The sequence below is a fragment of the Pteropus vampyrus genome, unplaced genomic scaffold (assembly GCF_000151845.1).
Source record: "Pteropus vampyrus isolate Shadow unplaced genomic scaffold, Pvam_2.0 Scaffold33, whole genome shotgun sequence".
Taxonomy (NCBI): domain Eukaryota; kingdom Metazoa; phylum Chordata; class Mammalia; order Chiroptera; family Pteropodidae; genus Pteropus; species Pteropus vampyrus.
The window spans coordinates 8,205,523-8,220,789 of record NW_011888814.1 but is presented as its reverse complement, the minus strand read 5'-3'; the positions used below and the strand labels follow the sequence as shown (position 1 = coordinate 8,220,789).

The 15,267-nt window shown below is 49.8% G+C and overlaps 1 protein-coding gene across 1 annotated transcript; it reads right to left on the bottom strand.

Annotated features, from left to right (window-relative positions):
- Nucleotides 1–1,589: 1,589 nt before the first annotated feature.
- On the bottom strand, nucleotides 1,590–12,920 carry LEP (leptin). The gene is made up of 3 exons (XM_011357185.2): nucleotides 12,898–12,920; nucleotides 3,534–3,704; nucleotides 1,590–1,970 (listed from the first exon to the last, which is right to left on the bottom strand). Exons 2-3 carry the CDS (start codon nucleotides 3,675–3,677, stop codon nucleotides 1,611–1,613), a joined length of 504 nt encoding a protein of 167 aa, XP_011355487.1. The 5' UTR covers nucleotides 3,678–3,704; nucleotides 12,898–12,920; the 3' UTR covers nucleotides 1,590–1,610.
- Nucleotides 12,921–15,267: the final 2,347 nt, after the last annotated feature.

Sequence of the window (15,267 nt, the reverse complement as noted above, 5' to 3'; positions counted from 1 at the left end):
AGCCTCGAATAAATTGCTTTCCTTTTGGAAAAATGGGATGTAATTATTTTTTTGGTTGTATGCTGTCGTGCAGCAAGCTTCTCGGGTAGAGTCTTCTGAAAGGTCCTGCTGGGTTGACCTGATGCCTTCTCATTAGACTCTGCAAAAGTCCTGACCTTGGAGGTTGAACATGGCCAGATGCTGCCCCCAGACGCTGTTTGGCAGATGGGAGCTGCTGCCTCAGGGGATTGCAAGAGAATGCCTGAGGGTGGAAAAGGATCTGGAAGGACAATTTGAGGAACAGGCCCTTCCATGCTGACCCTGGGAGTCCCCTCGCAGAGGAGGGAATGACTTCTCTGGATCTCTACTGGTGGCTGGCCTTCCAAGCTACTTGGGGGTGGGTGGCTTCTCCGGCTGTGACTGCTCATAAACAAGACAGCTCTGACAGTCCCAGGCGGCCACCAAAGGGGCAAACACATCATCCTTAAACTCCTGTTACCTTCCTCAGGCAGGCAGGGACTGGGGTGGATCATGGCATCAGCATCTTCCAGGGTCCTGGGGACGAGTGCAGAGGAAAGTGTTTAAGAGATGAATCATGGCCTGGACCTCTCAGCGACACGGGCCAAAAATTTCTCTTTTTAAATTTAAGTTAGTTTGCCTTGGGCTTCTGTCACTGGAAACTAAAGGAGTCTTGACAGGTACAGAGGTCAGCCACTTCGCCGAGCTGCTAAGTGAACCACGTAGGTTGCCCAGCCACATGTGACTTCCCCCTTTCTTGGTCCCCGCTTGTTCCTCCCCGACCTGAGCTAGTGTGTCTGTCATCTACCTGAAGGCGAGTCTGCGCCCACGTGCTATTGGGCCTGGTTCGCTGACATTTGATGCCTGTTGCTGACTGTGAGATGAAGGAAGGAGGTTCACTTATATCTCCTGTGAATCAGACGCTGTGCTGGGTATTATCTCATTTAATCTCCAGAGTAATCAGCAAGATACTTTGGGGGAAGGGCTCTTTGAAATCACTCATGGAAGTGACTTCCCGTGATGCCCTCTCTGCACCCCCACTCTCGCCCTCCCCACACAAAGCCCATCATCGATGGGGTTGGAAACGGCACCCCAGGAGCATGCCTGGCCTTGGCTGACCCCAAAGAGCCGGGAACAGCATGTTATACTTCAAATACATGCAGAATAAAAAGGGTAATAAATAAATAGGTGCTTCTGGCTTGTGTCGCTTGGTGTGTGTGGATGTAGCCTCCAAGATGCTCCCCAGAATTCTCAGATGGAACCTTGATCTGATGGTTCAAGGGCTCTGCGGCCCACCTCCTGGAATCACCCCAGGTCACGCTGCAGCATGCAGTGAGAGGGGAGATGGAACAGGGAGGAAGGCCTGTGAGAATCCCAGATTCAGCCCTCCCGCTGCTGCTGGATGGGCCCCCCTCCTGGTGAGCACGGAATCACGTATTTCTATCTTTGGTTTCGCGTCTTGGAGTCTTATGCCTTCGGAAGGGTGGCTTGGAAGAGTGAGAGTAAGACGGACCGAAGGCCTGGATAAAGGATGTCCGCACAGACTCTCTTCTGGCAACACCTAGAAGCCCAGGTTTCCTCCCTCAGCTTTGGGAAGAGAGGCCATCAAGACTTCAGCACCCAGGGCTGAAGTCCAGCTGCTGTAGCATGTCCTGCAGAAACCCCTGCAGCCTGCTCAGGGCCACCACCTCTGTGGAGTAGAACGAGGTTTCTAGGACATCGCCCAGGCCCTTCAAGGTCTTCGGGCTGCTGGCCCGGGGGAAGGGACAGCTTCTGAAGGAGGCCAGCAGATGGAGAAGGTCCCGGAGGTTCTCTAGGTCGTTAGATATTTGGATCACATTTCCGGAAGACAGAGTGGTGAGGATCTGTTGGTAGATTGCTAATGTCTGGTCCATCTTGGACAAAGTCAGAGCAGTGTGGAGCCGAGGAATGAAGTCCAAACCAGTGACCTTCTGTTTAGAGGAGACCGACTGCTGTGGAGGAGGAAGAGAGAGAGCAGGAGCTCAGTCGGGCAGGAGAGGAGTCGGTTCTCTAAAGCCCTCAGCCTTTCCACGGGATGCGGAGGTTCGTTCCCTTAGTTGAGTCCTCCCTCCCTTCTGCCCCGTACTGGCTTAGGCCCTTATTTGTTGCACCTAGGCGGCTGCCAAGCCATGAACCTGGTCTCCTGGACTTCTGTCCTCCTGCTCTTCCCGAACCACCCTGTCCTCCACGTCTAGACCAAACTTTACGGGTAGTTCCCTTCTCAAAATGGCCTCTGCTGTGGAACCACACACGACTCCCTATTTTTTTTTTAGTTCGTTAAGGCTCTTCTCCTGGCACTGAGATCCTCCAGATGTGCCCCTTTCCCAGACGTCCTCATTCCCTTCCACTGTCAGCAGACTTCCCACTCTCAGTCAGGCCCTCCATGGAGTCTCAGCCCCTTCAGGGATCAAGGCCATCCCCAGCGAATGTCCCACCTCACTCCTCTGCTCTAATAACTCTGGTTACCAGGAGGGGTTCCCTTTCCCAACTGCTCGCGCCAGTCACTCCCTGAACCGCATAAGAGGGACACTCTGTAGCTATCACAGGCAGCCTTGCTAAACGACTATTTTGAAAGCAAGGAGACTTAAGGGTTTCTCTTGATGAAATGGCCAAGACTCTGTCTAGTTCTGAGCTGTCCCTGCTTCTGACCTCCCTGCCCAAGGCCACTGTCAGACACCCGCAGTGGCTAGGAGACATAGAAGTCTCCAGACTGATCCATGCAGGGTGAAAAAACGGGCTTTTAAGGCCAGAGGCTACCAAAAACCACAGCTGCAAACTTTTAATGAGTGCACACTTGGTTCTGGTTCTGCAGGGGGGCGGGGTGTCACTTGCTTTCTGTAATTTAATCTCATCATGACCTTGTGAATACTATATGATAGTCTTGTTATCTAGATGATGAAAGCAAGACACTGAGGAACTAGCTTAAGATTTTGTAGATAGAGAACAGAAGTGTGAAGATTCACACTTAGTCTTTCTAATTCCAAAGCAAGCCTCACCTGGGAGATGGCTGAAGGTCTAGGTCTGTGGACTCCAGAGCAATGCCCAGTGGGCACTGATGGCTGTTTGCAAATATGTAGAGGGTTGTATGTAAAAGAGGATAGACACATAGACTTGCTTGTCTGTGTGGCCCTGGCAGGGAGGACCAGCAGCAATGGGGAGATGCTACACAGTATCAGAGCTCAGCTATAAATAAATAGGAAGAACGCCCACTGATGAGCACATTCTAGAGATAGATGAAGGCCCAAAGGGGATGCTGCTGGGGATCCAGTCACCTGCCAAGGGGACACAAGGACCGTTATGGCTCCCTCTGGTCCTAGGCACTAGGATTCCAGTCAAGGAGGAAGGAGAGTAAGGAGGTGAGAGATGGAAGGAAGGAGAAGAAAAAAGCAGATGTTTGAGCACTAGGGGAGTCAGGGCCACCTCCATGCCACTGCACCGGCCTCGGCTAACCTCTTTAGTCCCAGTTCCCCATGGGCTGGCCACAGTTCTAGTTTGTCTGCCCAGACCCTCTGTACCGTGTGTGAAATATCATTGATCCTGGTGACAATCGTCTTGATGAGAATTTTGGTGTCATCCTGGACTTTTCGGATGGGCATAGCTTCAATGTAGAAGAGAAAGGGCCAAAGCCACAGGAATCGGCACAGGAGTCCGCAATGCATTTTTCTTCCCAGATGTTCTTCTTGGGCCTGAGAACAAAAGGAACCACACATAGCAAGTTGCTGGTATCTCAGAAAACACCACGCACCCTGTTACCAAACACATTATTGGACGTGGATAAAAATGAGCTCTGCTTCCTGCCCTGGCTCTCATTTACTCAGAGTCAAAGACAATTCATTATCTAGAAACATTAATAAAATGCATTCCCCTCAAGAGGCCAGGCCTGGACAATAAAACCACGAGGAGGTTTCCTGTAGACCAGAGAGGAGTAAGCCAGGGTATGGGTGAATGGAAATTGCAGTGACAATGTGACTTCTTTGTGTGCTTCAAGGAAGAAAAGGGGGCTTTTACAGTTTAAACCCAGCCATTTACTAGCTTTAAGACTTCAGGCAAATTACATAACTGCTAAAAACTCTACTTTTTATCCCCTGCAATATACCTCTCTCCAGACTTCTATAAGGATCAAATTAGATAATGCATGTGGAAGAGCTCTAAAGGTATTCTGAAATGTACCCCATTATTAGAGATTATATTACTTGTCCTCCCATTACTCTTACAGTAGCCTGCTGCTATCTCTAATGGCATTTATCATTGGCTTTATTACTTCCTTTCTCTCCCACTGGGAGCCTGAATCCAACTAGCACTTATGGAAGGTCTGACAATATGTCACAGGCAGTTTTAGGCACCAAGGATACAATAGTTAACAACAGGTATTCTTTACTGTCAAGTTGCTTACAGTTCGATAGGAGAGACAAATAAGTAAACAGGTCATTCCGATTCAGGAAGAAAGAGCTTAGCAAGAAAGACAAGTAAAAGATATCATGGGAATCAAAGGGGGCTACCTGGAGGAGGTGTCAACCTGAGATGGGTATTAAAGACGGAGTAGGGGTTAGTAAGAGTAGAAAGTGGTTGTTATAATCACCAAGAAAGTGGCAGGTGCAAGGTCACGAAGGCAGGAGAGAATATATTACATATCTCCCCAGAACGTTTGAAACTTTCGACATCATGGAATCATGAATTTTAAAATTAACAATATGTAGATCCTTGATTAAGCTGCGACGTTTTAATGAGATACATGAGGCAAAAATTAATAAAGTTAAATGTTTTTGTTAACTGTGGCCAATGATCCATGCTAAGCATATGTGGATGAGCCTGAAATAATAATTAAATGTAAATAAATTTTACATGAAGTTTCTTGGGATAGCAAAAAATTAATCTCCACTTATAGTGTTCTGCCTCATCTGGATCCTATTAAAGACAGACAATACATTTTCTGTACATAGGTGGCATTATTAGTACAATTCATATCCTGGCAATGTAATAGAAATTAGCAGTCTGTTTATACACTATAATGCTTGATCAAAGGTATATTTTTTATCTGAATTTTATAGAAGAGGAAAAAAAATGAGGCTCGGGGAGATGCATTTACTTGCCCAAAGCCAAATAGGTAAGTGACAGAGCTGGGACTCACACGCAGGGCTGCTTCCTCTAGAAAGACTGGGGTCCTTTCTACCTCCCTCCCCAAAGGCTAGAGAACTAGCCTTTAAGGAAAAGTTCAAATTAGAAACCGCCCCAATGCCCAGCTAAGGGCGGCTCCTGGGACCTTGGCACTTGGGAACAGATAGCCTGCTCTAGGACTTCAACTATGAAAAATACTGAGTAATTCGGGAGGGGGTACTTGAGATGTTTTTGTGCTGGTTTTCTCTATTAAAAAGTTAAAACTCCCTCTATTAATTACTTATTACCTGAGTAAACGTTTCCACCAAACCTTTGTGGAACAGAGTTAAATAGGGCCGATCCCCCAGTGTGATTCCATGAAACCCTTGCAAAGGTGGACAGCACAGTGGTCAGGCCCCGGAGCTTCAGCTGTGGATTCTGCCCTTGTTAGCTGTGTGTCTCTGGGCAAGATGCTTAACCTCCCGAAAGCATCCATTCCCATCTATAAAATGGAACTAACTCCACCTGGCTGAAAGGGTAAGTGAGATGAACCTGGAAAGCCCGTGTGTGTGTGTGTGTGTGTGTGTGTGTGTCTGTCTGTCTGTCTGTCTGTCTGTCTGTCTGTCTGTGTCTGTGTCTGTGTGTCTGTGTGTCTGTGTTATAAGGTGAGGCGGGTAAATGCCAGCTTTTTTTGAATTGTGTAACTACTGGGCAGGGCTTGAAATGCTCGGGCAACACTATCTATAGCCAACCCTGAATCAAGCACTTGGCCTGCTGCCTCCCCTGGGCCATCTCAGCAGGGGGCCTGGTATTTCTGGGTCTTCCGCCTGCAGCACAAGATTGAGTCCTATCCTATCACCTAGGATTTAGGTAATAATGACACCCTCCTTCCCAAGAGAATTTATTACCAGATTAACTGTGGTCATAGTCCTCTCACATAATGGCCACCCTATAATACCTGAATAGGAAAACAGTTTTATAAGCCCCTTCTATCACCACTGGTAATATGCTTCAGCGGATGCTGAAAATAAATTACAGTTCCTTGAAACGTCGAATTAAGAAGCTGCTGCTAAGTCTACCTCAGAGGAGAAGCCTGGTTTAGGGGAGCTTCATGGGAGCTGTAGAAAGAATTGATACCAGGTCCATTTGAGATCAAAATGATGGAGAGAACCTGGTTCACCAACACGCAACACATAACACAAATGCTCACACACATCACATGCACATACACATATCGACATATCAATACACTTAACCTCTGTATAGTACAGAGGCTGCTATTGTTTCTAATATTTATTCTTCTCTTCTTCCCAAGTAATAGAACATCCAAGTTTAGCTAGGGATGTGGCCATCCAGAATAAATACTACACTTCCCAGTTTCTCCTAATTAGGTATAGCCATGGGACTGAATTCTGGCCAATTAAATACAAGCAGAAGTAACATGTGGCAGGTCTCGTGTCATGTGCCTTGCCCCTTCCTCTTTCATCTCTTCCTCCATCCCGATGCCCAAACTGTGGATGTGGCAGCTGGCGTTCTCGCGCTATCTAGGATCATGAGGACGCTGAGCTCACCTTATGAATGGCAAGTAGGGAGCTGAAGGAGTCCGGGTCCCTGAGGACTTCATGGAGCCAAGATGCCATACTGGCCTTGGACTGCTGTAGAGACATAACCCCTGTCTCAGTTAAGCCACAGTTATTTTGGTTTCTCTGGTAAATGTGGCTAAACTTAATGCTAAGTAATTTATAAACTCGGACATGGGCATCAGAAAAGAGTGGATAGCTGTCTTCCTTGGTTCACCTGAGGATCAGTACTTGGGTGGGGCCTGACCATGGCCCAAGAAAGGGGAATGGCTGGGAAGAGCAGGGTTTAGGGCATGGGGAAGGGAGGGATAATTCAAGACAGCAGCTACAACTTCATTGAGCGCAGTGCCTGACACATAGTAGTTACTCATTATACACTTGATGGTTGACAGCTAACGCTTATTGATCACCCGCCGTGGGTGGGGAGCAGAGATGGCAGAGACTTGGAAGCACAGGAAAGTAGGAATCGGGAGTGGGGAGGCATGTATTCCCAGGCCGTATTCCACAGTAGGTGATGTTGTCGACTACTTACATATATCATCTGTTAAAAATAACAGTAAAGAACAAAACTGTGCTCTTAAACAACTGGTTGAAGAATCTGCATAATTAATTACGATGCAAGGAAGAACGTTTTAAAAGATAAAATGCCTTGGTTAACTCGGGAGGGAGTCATCGTGTTTAAAATGATGAGCTCTCCAGTTTGGGCAGAACTATGTCTGAGTTGGAGTACAGGACCTTGGGAAGAAAGTTCACTGACCTCTCTGAGACTCAGTTTTCTTAGCTATAAAATGGGGATGATATGAATCCTATTTCCCACCTGTGGCTGTGACGTGGATGAAATGGGATCATGCACATGGCCAAACCCAGGACAGGCTAGCTGTTACCACCATTATTTCCAGCTAAGGAATCGAGGAGGTGTCTGGGAGGAGGTGGCCTTCGATACGCACCCTGAGAGGGGAGGGTTGGGGTTTACGAAGGTGGAGGAGAGGGGCAGCCCCAGCAGTGGGCTCTGAAGAGGGTGCCTGGCAGCTGGCATGGGAGACGTGATGGGTGAGGAGGTGGGGCGGGGGTGGGCGCGAGTGCCCACAGGGAGGCTTCTTTCTGTGGAAGTGAAAGCTCTGACCACTCCCAGGCTGATGCTTTCAGCCACGTGACAAGTAAGATGGAGATGGAAATTGGGCAAGGCACGGAGAGAGGTCTGGGGATGAGGAAAGATGGTTGGGAACAGGAGTCTCAGTTCAAGAAAAGGGGACGGTGAACACACACGGGACTCAGAGGAGAGAACGGGGGAGGCAGCGGGAGGGGGAAAGGCAGCTGTCAGCCCTGCCCGGGCCGCAAAGCCTTTTCTCGAACATTTAGGAGCCGTCATTTTCTAAGATGAACTGCTGAAATGTTGATGCAACATCCTGTCTCTTCCATTTTCCTCTGATCTTTGGTCAAGCAGATCCCGGAGAGGGAGAGGGAATGGGGTATGGGTTGGAGGGGTGGAGGAGGGCAGGGGGCTAAGGAACGGTTGCCTCTGGGCGCTGCCCTCCACTCTGAGGTCGCCCCACCCCCACCCTGCCCCCACACACTCCTCTCCCGTCCTTTAATTAAGATCCTGCCACTCCCTGGCCTCTCTACCGTCACCCCTGCCAGGGTGTGCACTAAAGAAGAAAAGAGGAAAAACAGAAAATGGAGCCCCCAGAGCAGCACTGGGTAATGAAATGTCATCGCAGAAAACAGTCTCCAGGCTAGCGGAGAGGCTCACATAACCCTGCCGTCAGCCCTGCCACAGCTGCCCGCTCTCTGGCTTCCCTGGGTGCTGGGGGCTGGCCCCACCTGTCAGCCTTAGCTGACTCCGCACCCCCACTTGGCAGTTTCGTGCAGGCCCCCTCCCCACCTCTGCCTCTGCCTCTCCATGGACAAGCCGCCTCCGCCAAGAGGCTGGTGGCCTCCAGACGCAGCTCCCTCACCTTCCCTCCCATCCTAGGGGATGAGGCAGACCAAGTGGGAGCCTCTGTGTCAAGGTAGGGAGTGGCTTCTCTAAAGGGTCTGCTGAACCAAGATCAGGTCTGCCCACAGCCTTCTGAGGACGGCAGTCAGGGAGAAGGAAGGGAGGGTTCTGGGTCTCAGAGGCATTCGCCATGGTGGCTGCTAGTCTCCAACTATCCAAAATCCTCTGCTCTCTTCTGGTTGACAAGCCCGGCGGTTAGCAGGGGACCCGGCATATTCTTCTCTCTCCCTTCTTTTCTGCTCTAGCTGTCAGGGTTCTTACACACGTCTTTCTGGTAATCTTTGGGATGCTCGTGTGAATTAAGTTCAGGTAATGTGGTATTTGCTGTCACTTACGAGGAAAAAGCTTTGAATAGTGTAAACTATTCTCCCTGCAGAAATTCTTCCTGTAGACCCCTCCATTCTGCCCTCTCCCCCTTCCTTCCTTTCTCCATAACTCCAAGTTGGAAGGAATTTAAGGACAGAGAAAAGACGAAGGAGGAGTAGATACAGAGAACATCAGAGCCTGGGCTTTCGAGTTACTGGTAAAGCTCGCGAGGGAAGGAGCACAGGACCCAGGGAGCATAGGAGAGGAGGGGGTGACTCTGGGGAGGTAAGGACAACTTTGCAAAGGAGGCAGCGTTTGACTTGAGACCTGAAAGACAGGAGTTCCCAGTGGGGAAGACGACGGGTGTTCTAGGCCAAAGGGACTATGTGGGGCCTGGGAAAACCGTGGTCGGTTTGGGAAGATTCAATACAGTAGAAGGGTAGACTGCGGGGGGTGGAGAGCTAGAATGTCCCAGACTTGATTCCATATGTAGGAGGGACCTCGTAGGGGGTCTGCCCTACTCGGGGCACACACACACATGCACACACAAGAGCCCTGGAGGCCCTGTTTGCATGACCAGCCTATAGGCAAGAGATCCAGAATGCTCTTCCCTGCTCCCTTTCCTCCTCCCACCTCCAATTGGGTCAATTAGGTCCTCTCCCAGGAATTTAAAGTAGGGCTTCGGAGAGCTCAGTTTGTCTTGGAAGCTCTGGGGTAGCCATGGTTGTCCTCACGTGCATAGAGAAGCTGAGAGAGACCAGGGGCCAGCCAGCCACTGACAGGTGGGTCACGGTCACTGCCTGTGCTCCTTTCTGACCTTTCCGGTGTCTGATCTTGTTGGTTCTGGACCCTCAAGAGGCTCAGCAGCCCTCCTTGTTCTTAGCATCCAGAGTGAGAGATGCTTTTCCACATAAACTCGCTTGAGTAGCTTTCAACTTTCTGAATATAGTTTTCATCCAGGAGATATATAGATACACTCATGTGAGAGAAACAAGTGTCAAGAAATAAAATTCACCCTCACTATGAGTGTACTCTTGAGAGTCTCTGTTCTGTTTTTTAAATGTCGGTTCCAATAAATAGTTTGAAAAACACTGAGCTAGCATGAGTGGTTTTCTCTTATTTGTAACCAAGAGCCTCACTTGAGAAATCATGTTAACATACTCAGCCAGTAGCCAGAAACTACCTTAGATCCGATCCCATCAGAAGTAACAAATAAATGTCAATTCCTGTGTCAACTCCGATCAGTTAGTTGTTCGTGGCTCCCTGGAGCGCTGCGTGGAGGGGGATTTGGAGCTCCATCCACACTCACAGGGAGAGGGTGCTGTGATCAATTAGTGATGCCAGGTGCAGGAGTGCTGTGGATGGTAATTGTTCCAGCATCTCCCAAGGGCCTGGCACAGAGCAGATGCTCATTAAATATTTGTCGAATGAATAAATAAAATATTTCCTATCCCTGATCTTCATTGTCTAACCAGGTTAACCTACCTCTGCGGTGGTGCACCCTTCCCCATCTTAATGTCACATCCTAGGATTCACTTTTGCCCAGCAGGCATTCGTTTTTAATGAAGACAGGAAATGCTTCAGCATCCATCTCCTTTTCCCAGGGACCTTGGGCGGCTTCCTGTACCTCGTATGTGTCTATGTGTCCTCTAGCACCACATGGGCCCCGATTCCTGTTAGCTTTTTGAGTTCTGCTCCATCTTAACTGTCATCCTAGGTGCTCCCCGCCTTGGTCCTATTCATCAGCCTGGCTCTTATTCCTGTGCTCTGTGCCTCCTGCCCTTCTCAGAAGCCTCTGTTCTGCCCCTCCTGTCTTCCCTGGGGCTTTTCCCTCTTCCTTGGCACTCCCAACTTCAGGCACCACAGAGTACAAACTCACAGATGGGGACAAAATCTCCTACAGGAAGAGATGTTGGCATTGACACCGATCGTGGAGTCAGTTCCTGACAGCTGATAAACTGAGCACGAAAGACTGTAAAATGCAGCCTTTTGCAGTTTGCTGAGAAGCAAGGCACTTCTGTTGTCACACATGGAGTGAGCGCAAAGGATTCCATGGGCCCAAGGCATCAGGCGTGTTGTTTTTAAGCAGAAACAACCCCTTTTTATTCTCTGAGACAACAGTGTGGACAAAGAAGAATTTCAAGGCTCTTGGCTGGCAGGCCAGAATAGAATTGCTGCCCATGGAATCTTACTGCTGGTGGGCATAGGGCCTACTGATTGACCGATTGCAGGAGAATTTGGCTCATTTTTCTTTAAATCACATGCTTGCTGTTCGAGGATGCAGGACTCTACCTCCCCAGAGCTGCTTCTCTCTCCTGACCCCCACGTCCCCCTGGGTGGCATCTAGGCTAGACAAGGGACAATGACTTGCGTTCTGTGAGGAGAGCTCTTCCAAGTGGGCTCCTGCACACCCTGCATGGGCCACTCAGACATGACAGGCATCCGCCTGGGGCTGACCGGCAGGAATTAATTGCAATTTCTCTGGCTCTGTCCTTGGTGCTTGGAGCCATTTCCTGGAACGGAAGGGGAGGACAATATTTCCCCCAAATACCAAGAAGAGTTATTTTGGGCATAAGATGTACAAAATACAAGGACTCCTTTGGCCAACATGGAAACATTCCTCTCAGCCCAATGTCCTCAATTGCTTAAAAAGGAAAGAACCTAAAAACATCCACTGTTTCTCTCTTGCCTTCTTCCCCTACCGAAATGAGAGAAATGCTCAGCACGGCCTTTCTGTTCGCGCAGACGATAGAGTGGGAGTGACAATGGTTTTGAGACGAAAGAGATTGGGTACCTTCTTTCCCACTAGTCCTGGTGGACAACTACCCACCGCAGAACTCCACAGAACAAACACGAAGGAGCAGACAGAGGTCACTTCCTACAAAAGCGCATCATCGAACTTGTGCTCCTTCAAGTTCCTGCCCTCTGCCCCACCTCCCCCGAAGACCACCCTTCCGCCAGAAAGTGATCATCTTGTCTCTCCAAAGCGGCCATTCTCAAATAACAACCAGGCAACTTGTCACACTCAGATGTAACCGTATTGAAGGAGTTACTTTTCCAAAGTGCCACCATCTTTAAGTTATAGACCACACCCGCAATGAAATCTAAATAAACCAAACCAGGAGAGAAGGCAGGTTGTAAGAGGGCCTAGTAGGTCCCTTCTGGGGACCACCTGCCAACAGTGTGCATTCGGCGGTTTTAGCTAGAGAAGCGGGAATAGTGAACAACATGTAACAGATTTTCCCCATGACCTGCTGCTCTGCCGCCCCAGAGGAAGCCTGTTTTGTCCATTGTGAAGAAGGCCGTTTGCAAAGCTTTGAGACCAGAAGCGGGCGAGGCCCAGCACAATGTCTGTGGGAGATTTGGGTTCTTCCTGACTCCTTTTTTCACCACCTCTACTCTCCATTGCTATCCTGGGCCTTATACAACTCCCCGCATTCAGAGGTCAGGACTCACCGGAATTGAACGCCTGAATTCTTACCTGCAGAGCAAGGCTATATCTAGTCCTCAGAAACTGAACGCTCTCATCTGTGTCCCCAGAGTCTTCAACTTTACCCCGCCACCCCCAGATGGGAGCAGGGTACCCTGATCTTTGCGGATCTGCTCAAGGCAATATCCAAAGCATCTCTGCAACAGGGCTGGCGGCTCTGACAGTTTGCTGGGGCCCTGGCTGGCACCCTGAGTACAGATTCCTATCGCGTGGGGACACAGCCCAGCCCCAAATCCAATGCTCCCGGCTTCTGGCAGCCTTCCCTCTGGTTAGAAGTCTGCGCAAAGCTACCATGGTCCAGAACCAAGCACTCCACCCTGCCCTTAGCCCGCCTCAGTTTCCCCGGGGGGTCGGGGTGGGTTGGCCTGCCAAGAACGACGGGCGGAGGAGGAAGGAGCGCGTCCGGGGCTTACCTCGCAGCTGCTCCACAGCGATTCCTCCGGGGCTCCATGCCTTCCCGCCCCTCTTATAGCTGCCCAGGCACAACTTGCGCAACTGCCCAGCAGGCCCAGGCGCGTTCGGAGCGGCAGCTCCCTCCCGCTCCACCCCGTGCCTTGAGGCCCTGGGCCTTGAGGGAGGGACTCCGCTGCTGCAGGAGTCACACGCGCACCCTCGGGTACGCCAGAAACTTTAGCGACCGCTGGCATAAGCGAGAAATCTTCGAGGTCTGGCCAGAGTCTCCGGCACGGCTGTGGCTTCAGGATCTGCCTCTCGGGGACGGGAGGCTGCGGGGGGATCCTCCCAGCTAGCTGGGGCGCGGACTGCACCCTCGCTGGCCGGGGGCGCCGACGGCGAGGCCCGCGCAGCCAGCTCTGCGGCGCCCTGGGCTGGGCCCCCTTCACCGGGTCTCCGCAGCCAACGCGGTGTTCGGACCCGACGGCCCTGGGCGCTTGGGAAGCCATGCGCCCCGGGTTCCCACCGGACGGAGTGGGGTCCGCATCCCCCGCCCCCCTCCCCAGCCTGTTCTGGCTCTCTGAGAACCCGGCTTCCAAGGCTGAGGGAGACATGCGACCCCTTAGCTGGGAGGAGTCGGCCGCAAGGCTACCCAGAGTGTTCTGGCTCCCGACGGCTGTGCTGAGCAGGGACCCGGCGCCTCCGCCTGTGGGGATACCCTCCCTGGACGCGCAGGGTCCTCGACCCAGTGTTTCCTGTGTGTAGAGTGCAGCGTCCCAGATACAGCGATACTTTCCTCACTACAGCCTGTGAGGAGGGGGTATTAACCTCTGGCTTCTGGGATGAGGAATCTGAAGTCCTGGGAGGTAAGTGACTTCCCTCAGAACTCCCAGCTTGTAAGGAGCAGAGATGGGCCCGGAAGCCAGGTGCCAACAACCAGACCAGGCCCATTCCAGTCACCACAGCAGAGAGCAGCTCCGAAAAGAAACCGTTCAGTTAAAAATCAGCCCATCATGTAAGGTATCTGTTGGCGAACCCTGCAGTGGGGGACCAAATCCTGGTGCCACCTGTTTGGGTACCGTCCAAGAGCTAAGAATGAGTTTTACATTTTTAAATAGTTGAAAAAAAAAATCAAAAGAAGAAAATGTTAAGGCATATGAAAAACAAGAAATTTACATTTTAGTGTCTATAAATAAAATTTTAAGTTTTGTCCAAAAATTTGTGGGAATTTTCCTCTTATTCTTACCGTGATGTCTCCCATGTTGTCCCTTGACCTGCAAAGTCTAAAATGTTTACTATCTGGCCCTTTAGACAGAAAGTTTGCCAGTCCCTGAACTAGGGGACTCATTGGCACTGACTCCTCTGGGTCTTTGCTCTCGCCTGTCCTGAGTGGGCGTGGGGGATTGTCTATCTCTTCTCTGCTTTACACCGGGGCCTCTCTCTTTCCCTCTCTAAGGAAGCTTGTCTGTCGTGGTCCCCCTTCCAGCCAACTCCCCTCCCTGCAGCTGGCTTGGTGACCTGTTCCACTTCCTCCCCTAGGTAGTAAGGGAGGGCAGAAGCTAGGGCACCCACTTTTTAAGTCCTGGTACTTTCACAGTGCCAGGCACTCGTGGGTGCCCAGGAAAGTTTGCTGAACTGAACCCCAGGGGCACCATACACCACGGAGCTGATACTTGTGGTTACGGTGGTGTGGAGCGGACTAGGAACGCCAGGTTCACACAAGTGCTCATCAGTCACATTGCATTGGAGGTTCCCTGGTGGAAATAGGCTCCCCAAGGCTGTGCGCTCAGTCAGGATGTCTGTGTTGTTCTGTGTTGTTCACTGCTATATCCCCGGTTCATAGCCCAGTGCCTAGCACTAAGTATTTCATTTTTAAGACTTATTTTTAAATGGAAATTTCAAACATACAGAAAATAAGCAATATATCCATTGCCTAGATTTAACAACTATTATTTTTCCTATTTGCCTCATTTATTTTTTGGCTAAAATATTTTAAAGCATATTACACACATCATGACATTTTATCCTTAAATGGTTCAGTGTGTATTTCTAAAAAATAACAAAACATTTCTATATAACTGCAAGACCATTATCACACAACAGTAATTCCTCGACGTCATGAAAGATCCAATTTATACATTCAAATTTCCCCAAATATCTCCAAAATATCTTTTATAGTTGCTTCGTTTGAGTCTGGTTGTTTTGCTTTGCTCTTAATTAGTAACTATTTATTGAAGGAAGGAAGAAAAGAAATTGAGTTATATATTTGTGGCAGTCAGTAATTGTTAGCATTAACTATGGTTTATAATTATAGTGCTACCTAAGAAGTGGGAAACCAACTAAATATAGGAAGTTAGTAAGATTATTGAAAAGCCACATGAGAGCAATAT

Coding starts and splice junctions, on each gene's coding strand:
- LEP (XM_011357185.2), bottom strand. CDS start 3,677: ATGCATTGCGGACTCCTGTGCCGATTCCTGTGGCTTTGGCCCTTTCTC. Junction 1,971..3,533: donor TCAATGATATTTCACACACG/GTACAGAGGGTC, acceptor CCTCCTCCACAG/CAGTCGGTCTCCTCTAAACA.